The 17804-nt window shown below is 36.9% G+C and overlaps 1 protein-coding gene and 1 long non-coding RNA gene across 2 annotated transcripts in view; both read left to right on the forward strand.

The window, feature by feature from the left end:
• LOC143222380 (potassium/sodium hyperpolarization-activated cyclic nucleotide-gated channel 2-like) overlaps nt 1-10295 on the forward strand; it is a 31957-nt gene extending 21662 nt beyond the window's left edge. The window contains exons 6-7 of the mRNA XM_076448835.1: nt 1696-1939; nt 5455-10295. Of these exons, the coding sequence (XP_076304950.1) occupies nt 1696-1939; nt 5455-5933 (723 nt within the window). The 3' untranslated portion in view covers nt 5934-10295. The remainder of the gene's footprint in view (nt 1-1695; nt 1940-5454) is intronic.
• A 3449-nt stretch (nt 10296-13744) lies between these two features.
• Nucleotides 13745-16856, forward strand: LOC143222381 (uncharacterized). Its single transcript, XR_013012213.1, has 2 exons — nt 13745-14273; nt 16676-16856. It is a non-coding gene; the product is annotated as an uncharacterized LOC143222381 (long non-coding RNA).
• Nucleotides 16857-17804: the final 948 nt, after the last annotated feature.

The following is a 17804-nucleotide window of genomic DNA, read 5'->3' on the forward strand; positions in this document are numbered from 1 at the left end:
AGTGGGCACAGTACAGATAGCCCTTTGTGTAGCTTTGTGCTTAACTTCAAACAATGAGTCTTTTTTTTGTTGTTCATATTTGCGTTTATAAAATTGCAGAAATACCTACGTAGTCTAAACATATAAGATATTAGAACTTAAAATATAAAACTCATTGAAATGTTAAAGTAACTACCTACTATTTTTCTTCATATTTTCTTGAGAGCAAACAAGTCAAACAGAGTAAAGAAGTTTGTGTTACAGGGTGTTTCTGTTTTAATGCCTAAATCGCATAACAGTGTCAACAAACCGAAAAGGCCCGACATGGTCAAATAGTTAGGGCGCTCGATTCGTAATCTGAGGGTCGCGAGTTCGAATCCCCGTCACACCGAACATGCTCGCTCTTTCAGCCTTAGGAGCGTTATAACATGACGATCAATCCCACTACTCGTTAATAAAATAGTCCAATAGTTGGAGGGGGTGGGGATGACTAGCTGCATTCCTTCTAGTCTTTCACTTCTAAATTAGGGACATCTAGCGAAGACAGCCCTCGTGTAGCTAAATTCAAACAAACAAACCGGATATGGTTGCATAACAGTGTTAACAGTGCGAAAGCGCTTGCAAAACAGTGTTAACAAACCAGAAACATTAACCTAACAGTGTTTGTGCTCAAGACACATCAATGTTCAATTTTGTTTTTGAATGTCGCGCGAAGCAGCTACAGCAGGGCTATCTGCGCCAATGTTCAATTACATTAGTGAAAAGAAAGATGCGTCGTTATATGTTTTGTTTGATTTCTTGTTGTTAAACTGTGAAGTAGGCAGAGTACAGATAACCCATAAAGTTATATCAGGTCTTTCCCGATACCAAAAATACTAATACTAAATACGATAAAGTGATATTTCTCAGTATCAATGAACCCCCGGCGGTGAGACATCGGTAAGTATACAGATTTACAACAGATGTTCGATTTCCCTCGGCGAACACAGCAGAGAGCCCAATATGAGAATGATATGAAACCCACCCACAATAACAACACTTCTGGCCTGGCATGGCCAAGCGTGTTAAGGCGAGCGACTCGTGATCTGAGGGTCGCGGGTTCGCATCCCCGTCGCGCCAAACATGCTCGCCCTCCCAGCCGTGGGGGCGTTATAATGTGTCTATCAATCCCACTATTCGTTGGTAAAAGAGTAGCCCAAGAGTTGGTGGTGGGTGGTGATGACTAGCTGCTTTCTCTCTAGTCTTACACTGCTAAATTAGGGACGGCTAGCTCAAATAGCCCTCGAGTAGCTTTGCGCGAAATTGAAAAAACAAAGTCCCATTACTTGATTAGATAAAAGTAGCCAAAGAATCTGTAATGAATACTGTCGACTTTTCCTCGTTTATTTGGTCTATTAGTTCAAACTTGAGTGACCGGTACAACCTGAAATCTTGTATAAGTTTATAAAATAAATTGTCAAAACTAAAACCCAATTCACTGTATCGGTTGAGAAAATAAAATATTAATTGTATTTGGTTTATTTAAGCAGAAAATTGCACAGTTGGCAATATGCAACATTCCACCCTCCCCACGGAAAATGAATAATCATATTTCGAAACAAGGCTTAGTGTAGAGAAAAATGGATACCCTGATTATGAACACGGGACCCTTTCGGACGCGACTGTTTGACATTTATAATTGTCACTCGCTAAGTATTACTTTATATCTCCTTCCAGGACGTTGTTAATTACAACTGCCGAGAACTGGTTGCATCAGTTCCGTTTTTTTCAAACGCTGACCAGAACTTTGTCAATGATGTGGTGACTAAACTACACTACGAAGTCTTCCAGCCTGGTGATACAATTATAAAAGAGGGAACCATAGGAAACAAGATGTACTTTATACAAGAAGGAATTGTGGACATCGTAATGTCAAATGGAGAGGTGGCTACAAGTCTCTCTGACGGATCGTATTTTGGAGGTAAGTAGAAATATTAACCCTAACGTTTGTGTTGTTTTTGCGTGTGTACATTTCTTGATAATGTAATACGTGTTGGTTAGTGTTCCACAATTTCTTTGGGTGGATCATAAATCGGAGATGGGTTAAAACCCTATAAATGACCCTCATCTTTTTATCGGTGTTGTAACAAAGGATATTAATAAGTCTTTCGGATGTTTGGATGTGAGTAAAAATATTTTTGGTGAATTCTGGTGTTTATTCTACAACTATTTTTGTAACGAAAAAATTCGTACAAGTACAGAAGTAATTTGTTGTTATGAGCTAAGAAATTCAGTTGTTTTTAATGTACGCATATTTTTTATGAGTTATGATTGGATTATGTTAACAGTTTAGTCTTTTTTCTGACTTGTGATTAGATTACGTATAACAATTTAGTTTTTGTATACCTTGTGGTTGGATTACGTATAACAATTTAGTTTTTTTGTATGCCTTGTGATTGGATTACGTATAACAGTTTACTTTTTGTGGGACTTCTGACTGGATTACGTATAACAATTTTGTTTTTTTGTGTGACTTGTGATTGGATTACGTATAACAATTTTGTTTTTGTGTGACTTGTGATTGGATTACGTATAACAATTTTGTTTTTGTGTGACTTGTGATTGAATTACGTATAACAATTTTGTTTTTGTGTGACTTGTGATTGGATTACGTACAACAATTTAGTTTTTTTTATAACTTGTGATTGGATTACGTACAACAATTTAGTTTTTTTATAACTTGTGATTGGATTACGTACAACAGTTTAGTTTTTGTATAGCTTGTAATTGGATTACGTATAACAATTTAGTTTTTGTGTGACTTGTGACTAGATTACGTATAACAATTTAGTTTTTGTGTGACTTGTGATTGGATTACGTATAACAATTTAGTTTTTGTGCGATTGTGATTGGATTACGTACAACAATTTAGTTTTTTTATAACTTGTGATTGGATTACGTACAACAGTTTAGTTTTTGTGCGACTTGTGATTGGATTACGTATAACAATTTAGTTTTTTTATAACTTGTGATTGGATTACGTACAACAGTTTAGTTTTTCTATGACATGTTATTGGATTATGTATAACAATTAACGTCAAACTATAATAAAACTTTAACTACTCCCGCCTTTAATAATCTATACATCATAATAAATAGACGAAATAGCCCATTGTGAATTAAGGTTAATATTTCCATTAATAGATAAATATATTCACTTATTCCAGGATTATAATCCATTGAATCGCTTTAGAAAATCTATGTATTTCACATATTTCACAGATAACCCTCGAATAGCTTTGTGCGAAATTCAAAAACAAACAAACAAACCATCATTATAAATTTGCTTGTTTTGAATTTCGCGCAAAGCTACACGAGGTCTATCTGAGCTAGACGTTCCTAATTTAGCAGTGTAAGACTAGAGGGAAGGCAGCTAGTCATCACCACCCACCGCCAACTATCGGGCTACTATTTTACCAATGAATAGTGGGATTGACCGTAACATTGTAACGCCCTCACCGCCGAAAGGGCGAGCATGTTTGATTCGACGGGGATTCGAACCCCCGACCCTCGGATTACGTGTCAAGTCGGGCCATCTCGTAATAAAAACGATGTTGCTGTACCAATGAACCACTGTGAAATTAATAATTTCTGTGTACGCAGTTAATAGTTTTATTATACAGACGCACCGAGTTGACTTAATAAGTGTTGGACGCACATCACTGCTATTGTTTCTAAGAACGCCGAGTAACCGAAAGCTACATATTAGAGTAAGAACTATCTTATGGCAAACGTTCTCTTAGTTTTCTATACTTCAACCACTGAAGGTATAATAAGGGTCTCTCTCTTTAATGGAAAATTTTTAATGTTTCCCACTTCTGTTTCTTTCCACTCGTCTAAACTCACGAATAAAAGAAAAGCGAGAAATAAAAATTGCGAAGTCTGTTTTACTCTCGACCCAAAGTGCTTTTGTTGAAAACAAAACCAAAAACATTTGTGATTAAAAACAAAAAAAATTAACTTTGTGAAGTTTTAATAAAAAGACGTCTCTCGACGCTTTCTATTAGATAATTTAATACGGATTCTGCGTGTATTAATTTACTCTTGTGGAGTGTGTTGTAAAGATAACGGTTTCGTTCGTTCACGGTTTCGGGTCGACTTCTTTGATGTTATATTTATCCAAGTCCGGCATGACCAGGTGGGTTAAGGCGTTCGACTCGTAATCTGAGGGTCGCGCGTTCGAATCCCCGCCGCACCAAACATGCTCGCTCTTTCAGATGCGAGGCGTTATAATGTTACGATCAATCCAACTGTTCGATGGTGAAGGAGTAGCCCAAGAGTTGGCGGTGGGTGGTGATGACTAGTTAACTGTCTTCCCTCTCGTCTTACACCGGTAAATTAGGGATGGCTAGCGCAAATATCTCTCGTGTAGCGTTGCGCGAAATTCAAAAACAAACAAACAACCAAAATAAATAAATTAGGAACAAGTGTTACACTACATGATGTTTAGGACACTCCAATCATCGAACATGCTCGCTCTTTCTGCTGTAGAGACGTTATAATGTAACAGTTAATTACAATATTTTTTTAGCAAAGAGTAACCAGACTTTTGACGGTGGTTGGTGTTAACTAGTGTGTTACCTCAAAATTAGGAACAGGTGACAAAGATAGTTCTAGAGTAGCATTGCGCGAAGTTCAACAAACATGTATAGTTCTAGAGTAGCATTGCGCGAAGTTCAACAAACACGTATAGTTCTAGAGTAGCATTGCGCGAAGTGTAACAAACACGTATAGTTCTAGAGTAGCATTGCGCGAAGTGTAACAAACACGTATAGTTCTAGAGTAGCAATGCGCGAAGTTCAACAAACACGTATAGTTCTAGAGTAGCATTGCGCGAAGTTCGACAAACACGTATAGTTCTAGAGTAGCATTGCGCGAAGTTCAACAAACACGTATAGTTCTAGAGTAGCAATGCGCGAAGTTCAACAAACACGTATAGTTCTAGAGTAGCATTGCGCGAAGTTCAACAAACACGTATAGTTCTAGAGTAGCATTGCGCGAAGTTCGACAAACATGTATTCATATTAGGTAGTAAGAACAAAAGTACATTTTTAAATTATTTAAAACAAACAACTAAACAAATAATTTTCGTTCTAATACATAGTGCGAATTATCAAACCCTGAAAATAACCTAATAAAGTTGAAACTTTGTTCTTTATTAGTAACAGTGTTAATACCCATACTATCCATCCTGAGATATATTTTTACTTCAAGTGGGTTTCTCGTCAAGACGAATTACTCCACCTTACTACATTGAGTTAAGCCTACTACGAAGATTTTTCATCTGTTACCAACCAGCTGTATTAAGAGTAATGTGTAAAATAGAATAACAATTGATCGGTGGAAATTTTAATCATAGAGTTTTTTGTGATACCCGTGAAAAGACTACATAGTGATATTTGTAACTTATAACTAACCACCTTTTAAATCTTCCAGAAATATGTCTGCTGACAAACACCCGGCGAGTGGCCAGTGTCCGCGCGGAAACGTATTGTCACTTATTCTCACTGTCTGTGGACCACTTCAATGCTGTTCTGGACCTGTTTCCTGTGATGCGAAGGACCATGGAATCCATTGCTGCTGAGAGACTGAACAAAATTGGGAAGAACCCCAACATTGTCAGTCAGCGGGAGGACCTTCAGAGCGACCTGAAGACGGTGAATGCTATTATTCGTTTTGCGCAGACTCCAGAGAGTGATGACTCTGCTCAGGAAGATGGTAAACCCTGTCGTCAGAAGAATGAGCGATCTATAGCTGCAGCTTTAAAGTGTACCATTCCACGACCCAAGTCGGAGAGCTGCTTCCCCCAGATTGACTTTAGACGAAATGAGACTCGACCAATCCATCATTCAGAGACGTTCTACCATTCTCCGAGTAGGCCTAGCACCCCGGCTGATTTAAATAAATATTCGTGAAAAAAAAAAATTCAATTACATTTATAACACTTTAAATATCTTGATGTCATTTATTTGTATAAAAACTTAATACATTACTCCATTGGCGACAGGTGTAAATCCAAGATCCAGTGAAAGCGAACTAACGTTACTACAATACCATTACATTTATCGAGTTCGTGGTATCAAAAAGCTGAAGGTACTCCATTCCGTTAGGTCTATAGCATCGTCTGGATTGCAAAATTCAAACAAATAATTCTGGGCGATTGATTCTGATGGCATGGTGGTTTCCTATTAGATAAAAACTTGCGAACTCTATGGAAATAAAAGTCCAATAATCACGCTAATAACAGTGGGGAGTATAAATATTACCTTCCGAAAATAACAAGAACCTGAAGATAAACAAACACATGTCTGATCTTTAACTGGTTTCTGTAATATATCGTCCGCTAATGTAGTGAACGTCTTTGTGAGTGAGTCTTAAGAAAAGCTGATTTTGTCTGTCTTTGTGAGTGCGTCTTAAGAAGAGCTGATTTTGTCTGTCTTTGTGAGTGCGTTTTAAGGAGAACTGATTTTTTCTTCAGTATTTGGGGGTGCGTCTAAAGAAAAGCTGATTTTGTTTGTTTGTTCGTCTTGTTTTTTTCAAGGAGAAATGCTTTTTATGCGCAATGCTAAATGATGGCCAAGAAAGAAATATATAGATGTTGAATTTGAGATTTCAGAAAATTGCTGTTCGAACCTGCAACTTTAAATCCTTTACTAATATGGGGGATTAGTAAAGATTCAAAAGTTAAAGGTGTTACTAATTATTATAGCTAGTCAGTTTCCTATTCTATATATTGTTAGCACCAAGGTCGTTACAATATCTCTTCAACCAAGTACCCCGCTGTTATGAAGGGGGCGTAATATTGACATAGATAAATATAGAAATTGTAGATGTGTGTGTGTGTATATATATATATATATTATATAGATATATCTGGCGTTTTCTACTTAGCAGATTGGAAATACAATTTTCTTACTTCAGCCTGATTTGCCCACTTGTAAATATTATGGACGTGATACTTGTATGCAAACATTTTTGTGGAACTCCTTATTGAGAAATGTAAAATATGAAAATTATAAGCTTCATATTTAACACCGTGTTAGTATTACCTGTATTAATACAACCAAAACTATTCTCTATATATTCCACTTTTCGGTAATTCGTTTTATTTTTAAGAAAATCTTTGTTTTCTTTAAATATTTCTCACGTATTGAACTTTGCAATAAAATCTGATCGGTTCTTGCTTTTGCAATCATCAAAATGATAAAACTTAATTTTGCCCTAAATCAATATGGCGCTTAACAATCAAAGAGAAGTTAGGTAATTTATTTGTCTTTAATTTAACATGTGCTGACAAGAATTACGTTACTAACTTTATTTTGATAAATATTGTTGCTGTATTTTGTTTCTTTTAGAGCAAACGTTCAGCGTTTCCATCAAAGTAGTTTTTTTTATATTACCAATTTAATAAAAAAAATACCTATCTTCTAGGCCTAATTCTTCTCTGGCCACCTGTCGGTGGGTTTGATAGCAATTACAGATAAGTTGTAATAACATACGTTTACTGTATTTTTCATGTGTACTTATCCATTAATTTCACATCCAGACGTTGTTGGCTATCATTTAACAAGCCCAACCTTGTTTTGTTGACCTATCTCAGCACTTCGTACCTCATCCCACTTTGTCATGTGATGCCTTTATGGTTATGTGACGTACGACTTTAGCAGAGTAGGTCTCATTTTACGATCTTAGGTGAAATGGATTTTACTTCACCTCTGGCCTTAATTTGAACAAATATTATCTAGTAGTTAATAATATCATATTTCAAATTTCATAACGTTGTATATTTTCTTCGTCTGTTATCGTAGATTAAGTGGTAGCCCAGGGGGAAAATTGATTACGCGAGAGACAACAATCCGTGCACAACATAAACAGTTTTCCACATTCCCCTCCCCCAGGCTCCGTATCACATCAAATTTCCCCGAGTGGTCTTTACAAGTCTTCACGTGACTTGTTTAATATATTCTGGATAGAAAAGCGATAGTTGCTTTCAGCGGTTATCTGATTATATCATGAGTATAGGGTTAGGTTTTTATTCATTTTTAGATAACTTTATATGCAAATTAATCTGTTTGCAAGCGCCGTCTAGGTTGTGTTTGTAATCATGTATATGCAGGGGCTGCGCGAGCCTCTTTCTAGTTAGGGGGATCATGTGGGCTATAAAAAATTGAGGGGTTGTGCATATGGGCACATATTTTGTAGTGCTTGGGAAGTAAGCCAACTTTAACAGTAAATATTGTTCGTTGGGTACAAGGGCTAGAGAGGAGGTTTAGATACATTTTGCGTTAGCTTCAGCCCGGGCCCGGCATGGCCAAGCGCGTCAAGGCGTGCGACTCGTAATCCGAGGGTCACGGGTTCGCATCCCCGTCGCGCCAAACATGCTCGCCCTTTCAGCCGTGGGGGCGTTACAATGTTACGGTCAATCCCACTATTCGTTGGTAAAAGAGTAGCCCAAGAGTTGGCGGTGGGTGGTGATAACTAACTGCCTTCCCTCTAGTCTTACACTGCAAAATTAGGGACGGCTAGCACAGATAGCCCTCGAGTAGCTGTGTGCGAAATTCCAAAACAAACAAACAAACAAGCTTCAGCCCGGGCAACCCCTCCCCCTTACTGCTGCCCCTAGTATATATAATAAATATCAAAACCTAATACTAATACAATGCTACTGCTAGAGGTTTAAGCATCAGTTTTGTTAATAAACATAATTATGTCTGAGTTGTATTCTTCACAATATATGAGGTCTGACAGGGGTCATGTCGTAAACTGAGGGTCGCAGGTTTAAGCCCACCTCCTACCAATCGCCCTTTAAGCCTTTGGTCTGTTATAACGTAATGGTTAATCCCACTATTGGTTGCTAAAAAAGTGGCTCAGTAGTTGGCGGTGGGTTGTGAGGACTAGTTGCCTTCCCTTTAGTCTTTCACTGCTAAAAAAGGGACAGTTAGCGTTTGTGTAACTTTGCCCAAAATTTAAAACAAATTACCACAGGTACCAAAATCCGAATTTTAGAGTTGTAAGATCTGAGAATTACTGTTGACCCACCAAGGAGCTTTTCTCACAGATGATTCTTTCTCCATCAGGTTTAACTTCATTTTCTATTTATTTTGATAAACATGGCAAATGGCTAACTCACTCACTAGCTGAGTTTCTATCGTTGTAAAAGTGTATGAGATGAGATTTAGTAACAAAACTGTCATTCAATTCAAAAGAAAAACCATACCATCCAAACTTTTGTTTCTTTTAGGTCAATCCCCGTATGTTTGATAAAGTTACTATAACGTTAACTTGTATAATAGTATGATACTGTAGTGAATGCCAGTTTAAGATGCGAACATTTATTTCTGTTACGAAAAGAATAGAAGACAGAGCCACATAAATGTTAACCCTTGAATATTCGAGTTCCAACCTTATATAATGATCTACAAAGTATAAACTACTTATCTCCGTTTGTAATTCAGCAGTTCTTAAACTAAGTGATAAAAACGATCTGTTTCAAATTTCAGTTTTAATTTACGATTTTTTAATAGTTGTTTTATTTCAATCTTAAGTTAGAGCCTCGGCATGGCCAGGTGGTTAAGGCACTGGGCTCTTAATCTGAGGGTCGCGGGTTCGAATCCCTGTCGCACCAAATATGCTCGCCCTTTAAGCCGTGGGGGCGTTAGAATTTAATGATTAATCCCACTATTCGTTGGTAAAAGAGTAGCCCAAGAGTTGGCGGTGGGTAGTGATGAATAGCTATTTTCCTTTAGTCTTACACTGTTAAATTAAGGACGGCTAGCGCTGATAGCCCTCGTGTAGCTGAGCTTAGCGCGAAATTCAAAGCAAACCAATCTTAAGTTAGGAAATTTGTGAACGGTTGTTTTCTCTTTTGATTTATTTCGGTTTCAATTTATAAATTTTTTCAAATGTTTGTTTTCGTTTTTGTTTTCTTTCGGTCTTTACTTGTAGTTTTTAAAAGCAATGATCTTTGACTTCCACAATATTTGAAAAACTGGGTTCATAATGTTACAAGAAAATATTTTAATTTGTAATGCGTTAAAACTCGTCCACGTTTATGTTTTTACAAATAACAAATACTTGTCGTTGGTGTTGTTTTTTGCGTGTGTTTCGCGTGAAACAGAATGGTAATATCTCAAAAGGCCTATAAACTGTTTAACACATCCTGAGTTTGTAATTTACATTATGATGTACGATTATATTTCATTTGAATGTGCATTTTTTCTCAAAAGAATAATATGATATCGAAACAGATCTTAAAAAATATATCTAGTCTCAATATTTTGGAATATTTTGTTAACTTTGATGTAACTTTTGTTGATAATAAAGTATTCAGAAATATGTGTTTTGTTAAAATATTTCAATGAATGTGTCTCTCGATGGGTCAGTGATAACTTCATAGACTTACAACGCCACAATCTAAAGTTCAGTTCCTAACGCTGGACGTAGCGTAGATAGCCAATTTTGAACTTTTAGGTTTAAAACAAAACAAGAAACATCAATGTTCGATCATTAAAATACTTTTGCAAGACACAAAATATAGGCCCAGCATGGCCAGGTGGGTTAAGGCGTTTGACACGTAATCTGAGGGTCGCGGGTTCGAATCCCAGTCGCACTAAACATGCTCGCCCTTTCAGCCCTGGGAGCGTTATAATGTTACGGTCAATCCCACTATTCGTTGGTAAAAAAGTAGCCCAAGAGTTGGCGGTGGGTGGTGATGACTAGCTGCCTTCCCTCTAGTCTTACACTGCTAAATTAGAGACGGCTAGTGCACGAAATTCAAAAACAAACAAACACAAAATATAATTTCACAACAAAAATAGTAGCGCCATCTATTTATAATGCAATTTATAATTGCCGAATATCTGCTGTGTTTCCATTAAATTATATTTATTCTTCTCTGCGTAGGTTTTAACCGAAATGACTGAAAACATTAGTGCTAACAGACGTGATTTATCCTATATACCATAATTTCATATTTCACAAATATATTTTAATAGCTACATAGAAGTGTTGTACAAATAACTAGATGTATTGAAAAACTACCCAGAAGAAGCAGGTCACACATAAGTAGTCCTAAGAGACTTATGTATCATATATCATATCCTTGAAGGAAGCGATAACTTTCTTATGTTAGAGCATGGTGAATCTTTGTAAAATGTATGAGTTTAATCGCTGTAGTTGTAAATGTTTTATTCAATATGTGTTTCTAGACTGCACTTTAGAATAAACAATACTTGATGTGATATTGTTGCAGTAAAGTAGCGTACGGTATTTGGTTTTCTTACGAAAATTATTTGTGGTAGTTTATTTGTCTAAGTTTTGTTATCGTATTTTACAACTAGACATGATCTGTAATAGTTAGTTTATCAAACTTTGGACTAGTAGGTCCAAGGTTCGAGTCACGAAATGTCGAAGGGTATGTTCTACATTTTCATATGTAAGTGCACTATTATTATTTCAAGCAGCCTAGCCATTCGGTAGTGGACGTTGTTGACTAGTTGTTTGTCCTATTTCTAATCAGAAGATTTAAGTTAGGGGTTTCTTACCTGACGGTGGAGATGACTAGTTGCCTTCTTTCTAGTTTTACACTGCTAAATTAGGGACGGCTAGCACAGACAGCCCTCGAGTAGCTTTGTGCGAAATTCACAAACAAAATTTGGGAAAACCAACACCAACAGTTGAGTAAAAACACAAATTACTTAATGCGTCATCAACTAAGATATACGTATATTACTTTCATTACACAATATAGATAACTACTGTTTTTTAAATAAACAAATAATAGTACTTACACCTAAATTTATTTGTAATATTCTTAACATTGAAACAAATTAGGGCTAACCCATTCAGCCATTACGTTAAACTCGAATATAGCTTAGCTGTGTTGGCTTTATTACTCGAAGGCTGATGAGAGATGGAACACCCCGAAACCGATATAACATGGTAATAAGTCATGTTTGTTTTTTTAATGTCGCGCAAAGCTACAAGATGGCTATCTGAGCTTGTTTGTTTGTTTGTTTTTGGAATTTCGCACAAAGCTACTCGAGGGCTATCTGAGCTAGCCGCCCCTAATTTAGCAGTGTAAGACTAGAGGGAAGGCAGCTAGTCATCACCACCCACCGTCAATTCTTTGTCTATTCTTTTACCAACTGGTAGTGGGAAAGACCGTCACATTATAACGCTCCCACGGCTAAAATGACGAGCACGTTTAGTGGGGGGGGGGATTCGAACCTGCGACCCTCAGATTATGAGTCGAGCGCCCTAACCACCTGGCCAGTAAATGATAAATCGATTGATAGATTGGGGTTTGATCATTTTGAGCAATCTACAGTTAGTTATCATCTGTTCATTTCTAAATTTCTTATCATTATCCTATATACCTGCTAAGGCTGATCCATGTTTGAATTTATTTTATAGGCTTACGGTATTGTTGACTCTAAGTAGTTTTTAAAAAAATCATTTTTTTAAATACTTTTTCATATGAATTTCTATACTTTAAATAATCTCTCTTCTCTCTTTCTTCACGCATTTCAGAAAAAAAAAATTATATTTCCAACTCAATGTTGATTAATCAGTTTATTTCTCTGATATATGTACATACACAAGAAATTCTTTTCACCTTCATATCAAGCTCGGAACTGGTCAGCTATCACGACCACCTCGCAAAATATCGCGCTTTCTACAATCGAGCTATGAAAAAAACACGACCGCTGTTAATAAATAATGATAGTTTCATACAAGAGTTTTTTTTATCCAAACTAAGCGACCAGATATTTATATTTCAGTGGTATGTAAAACGTGATAGAATACTCTCAATTCAACATCAGAGCGATGTGTCAAGTGTTTGAGACCGATAATGAAACATGCCAAGACCCCCAACGAAGACAACTGGGCATTTCTGTCATGTTAATAGTAATCACGAAAAACTAGTACAAAGTGACAGGAAAAAGAGAGTTAAAGTACACAAATTACAAAAACAATTTATCTCTTTATAAAATACGAGTCGTACTTCACAAAGATTTAACTAATGTTAGGCCTAAGACAAGTGCAATTACAGATTTTGGTGTCCTGTATTTAAAGTATACACTTGTAATAAAGCGTCTAATTTGATCGCAACCGTTTCGCAGGTCTTAGCTAGTTATTGAATAAATATATAAAACTCCGATTATCTCTTTTTGCTAGAAAAGTTTTTTTTTTTTTTTTTGAATTAAGCACAAAGCTTAATGGGCTACCTGTGCTCTGCTCAAAACGGGTATCGAAACCCGGTTTTTAGCATTATAAGTTCGCAAATATACCGCTGAGCCACTAGGGAACTGCTATAAAAGTATAAAGTTAAGGGGTTCTCTAGTTAGGTCTTTTCGGCCAGGTGGGTTAAAGAGTTCGACTCCTCGTCGCAGGTTTGAATCCCTTTAGCCGTGGAGGTGTTATAATGTTACGGTCAATCTCATTATTCGTTGGTAAGAGTAGCCCAAGAGTGCGTGGTGATGTCTAGCTACCTTCTCTCTAGTCTTACACTGCTAAATTAGGGACGGCTCGAGTAACTTTGCGCGAAATTCAAAACCAACATTTTAAATGCGCCATCTATTGACTACCATAGCAAATGAAATAGCTAATGGTCCTTAGGGAAAACAAATCACACGTTTTTTAAATAATTTAAGAGAAAAAATTATTGCTGATCATTATAGGTATTAAATATCATAATTTCTGCTGAGTTCGAACTTACAGATATAAGACTTAGGAGAAAACTGGCGTCGCTAAGACTAGAAACGTCTCTTCAACGACGTAACATTTCGTGTACAACGATCCACACTTGGTGTGTGTTCTTAATTTTATAGCAAAGGCACATTGGACTATCAAATATGCTGTGTCCATCGCAGGGAATCGAGCTCCGGATTTCGGCGTTATTAGTCCGTAAACTCATCACTTACCCCTCAGAATATGTGCTTGATACGTAATGGTTTGAAATATCTAAAGATTTTCTTTTTCCCACTAATATCACCAATGGAGTTTGGAACCTGTTTCTGGAAACGCTGATTAGCGATAACTGAAACGCTAAGCTCTGTAATTCGATTTTAAACACAGCCACGTGATTGTAATATTATTCAGCAAACAGACCACGATATTTCATGTTAAATAACTAAGACCTTAAATGTTAGAACATTTCCCATTAACTACGGATCACATTACACAAATAAGGATGCCTAGAGGGTACACGGTTAACTTACTGGTATGTTTACTGATAACCGCCGTGTGTAGAGGTAAGTGGAAGTGATTCCATCTTGAATAACGAGTTATTATGTATGGATATATACAGATATATAATCATATCGATGAATTTATCACTTTAATATAAAATTAGCAAGTATTTGAAACAGTTTTAATAATTCTATCCTCCGTCTCCTTACCTAAGTATCACACTCTTCGAGGTTTGTTTGTTTGAGGGTATACAATGGGCTACCTGTGCTCTGTGCACCACGGATATCGAAACCCTGTTTCTAGCATTGTAGACCCAAGACAGTCAGGTTGTTAGGACGCTTGACTCTCAATCTGCACGTCGAGGGTTCGAATCCCCGTCAAACCAAAACATACTCGCCCTTTCAGCTGTGGAGTCGGAAAATGTTTGAAAGTTAAACCTGATATAGTACATTCTCATGGCCTGTGTTATATATACAATCCATAAAAGCCCAGCATGGCCAGGTGGTTAAGGCGTTTGACTCGTAATCTGAGAGTCGCGGGTTCGAATCCCTGTCGCATCAAACGTGCTTGCCATTTCAGCCATAGGGGCGTTATAATGTGACGGTCAGTCCCAATATTCGTTAGTAAAAGAGTAGTCCAAGAGTAGGCGGTGGGTGGTGACAACTGGATGACTTCCTTCTAGTCTTACACCGCTAAATTAGAGACGGCTAGTGCAGATAGCCCTTGTGTAGCTTTGCACGAATTTCAAAAAACAAACAAACAAAACAAAATTCTAGCGTGGTAAGTCCGCAGACTTAAGGCTGTGTCACTAGAAGACAGCGATTCAAGCATCATACTATTTAACATATTTATATTATAAGTAGCTAACATAAACTGCTTAAGCCTTAGAATTCGAACTCTTAAAAAAATCCCCAGATTACAATAATATAAAATAATCCCCTCTCTCGGTGACTCAACGGTAAATATGAGGACTTACAACGCTAAAAATCGGGTTTTGATACTTTCAGGAAGCTGCATACAAACAGCCCATTGGGTAACTTTGCGCTTAACAACAAATAAACGTAATATAAAACAGAAATCAAAGTATGATATCACACTTGTTTTTCTACAATAATTATTCTAATTTCGTAGTATCTTGGCATTTACTACAGGGTTATATATTATAAATTGAACGATCAGAAGTTGGTAAACTTACATAGAAACACTTTTATTTATTTATATTTCCTTGTGCTTTGAAACACAAAACGGTGATCGGGATTTTCTCAAACTTATGTCTGTATCAGTGAGAATGTTTTTAAAAAAATTCCTCAAAATCTTTTTGTCATTTTTATGCGTATACACAAAACCAAAATCTTAGCTTTGTTTGTAGGAAAAGAGTTCAGTTCAACCATATTCTATATAATTATTTAGCATTTAATACTGTAATCCAGATGTTAGATGTTTGTTTTAAATTTCGCGCTAAGCTACACGAGGGCTATCTGCGCTAGCCGTCCCTAATTTAGTAGTGTAATACTAGAGGGAAAACAGCTAGTCGTCACCACCTACCGCCAACTCTTGGGCTACTCTTTATGAACGAATAGTGGAATTGACTGTCACATAATAATGCTCCCACGATTGAAGTGGTGAGCATGTTTGATGAAACTGGGACTTGAATCCACAATCCTCAGATTAAGAGTCCAGTGCCTTAACCACCTGGCCATGCCGAGCCTCAAGATGTGATATACAAACTCTCAGAAAAGTATAGAATCATAGACACTTTAATGAGTTTTACAAAATGCGTTCCACATATTCCCCTTGTAAATCAAAACAAGTTTGGAGACGGTATTTCATTATCCTTGAGTACTTTAAATCATCGTCAATGGTCTACACTTTCAGTCTTCTTTTTTTTAGCTAGTAACTTACCAACAAAATTATGAGTGATGTTTTTTTTTCTCTCTAGATGGCATGCATTGAACTCGGCAGCAACCTTCCAACTTTCTGTGCCTCACAACAGGTTCCGGCATGGCTAGGTGATTAAGGGACTCGACTCGTAATCTGAAGATTGCGGATTCGAATCCCCATAACTCCAATCATGCTCACCCTTTCAGCCGTGGGGGCATTATTATGTGACGGTCAATCCCACTATTCGTTGGTAAAAGAAGTAGCCCAAGCGTTGGCGGTGGGTAGTGATGACTAGCTGCCTTCCCTCTAGTCTTACACTGCAAAATTAAGGACGGCTAGCGCAGATAGTTCTCGTGTAGCTTCGCGCGAAATTCAAAATAAACAAACCCACACAACAGGATTAACTAGACCTCATGATGCTTTCACACTGTAACAATCAATCACGTATCTGAAATAAGAAACGTTGCAAATCACCATTGGTCCCATAATTTTCGAACACCATGCATTTCCAATATATATTCCCCCTTTATGTAGCTGTTGTGCTATTGTTTTTCTCAAATCATGAAATATATTGAATTTACAGAAATTAATGGCCACGCATGCCCAGAAAATGAGCATTTCGAAAAGTGTGGGACAGCCTGTGAAGCCACTTGTGATTCAGCTCCAATATACTGTACACAGGAGTGTGTGGAAGGTTGCTTCTGTAACTCGGGCTTTGTCCGAGGACCGTACAGAAAGTGTGTAAGGCCCGAAGAGTGTCCAGGTAGTGTTACTAGTTTCGGATTTGGAGTTATAATAAACTATAAGAAATCCCCCTTCGTGTTAAGTCTATAGGTTAAAGACGCTAAAAAATCAGGTTTCGATTGCTCGTGATGGGCATATCACAGATAGCCCACCATGTAATTTTGTGTTAACATAACGATTAAACAAGCAACAGTTCGACCCCTCTCAGAGACGTCTTCTTAGTAACGTATGTATTGTAAGGTAAATACAAATTAATTTGTTTATACGATATAAATAACCTATGTTTCTTTGAAAGTTTGTTGATGTTAATCAAAATTCACCTTTATGGTTTTAAGTACGTACAAAACTTAGCCTGTTTTGTTGAATTTCACTGAAAACTATTCATAATTGATAGACAAAGAGGAAGCAACTAGTCAAAACTGTTCACCACCAACTCTTTCACCAACGAAAAGCGTTACGACCGTCACAATTATAATAACACCATAGTTGAAAGGGCGATCACTGATGACTGGATTTAAACCCATGTCCCGAAGATTTCCCATCTCGCGCCTTAACCACCAGCCCATCTCAGGCCCACTAACATATATAATCAGAATGATTTTAAACGACGTTAATGAATACATCATGTTCACAAAACGATTAATATATCACATGTTATTACAATAATGAGATACAGTGTAAGATAAAGAATTACAATAACTGAGAAAGACTCATAACAACTATTTTCTAATAATATTTATTTACTGAGACAGGAAAGTTCGTAAGTAACCCATTGATAGTTCGCTTATTATATATTCAAAGTGAAGATAAATATTAAATTGAGGTACTAAAAACTAAACTTTATTTTAAACTACGAGGATATGCTCGTGAGCACATCCAAAAAAAACAAAAAGGAAGGTTATTAACTGTCCTAACCCACTATTCTGTCAGCACAATACAGAAAAATGACATTTGATTTCTTTTCTAGC

The sequence above is a fragment of the Tachypleus tridentatus genome, chromosome 8, assembly GCF_004210375.1.
Source record: "Tachypleus tridentatus isolate NWPU-2018 chromosome 8, ASM421037v1, whole genome shotgun sequence".
In the NCBI taxonomy this organism is placed as follows: Eukaryota; Metazoa; Arthropoda; class Merostomata; order Xiphosura; family Limulidae; genus Tachypleus; species Tachypleus tridentatus.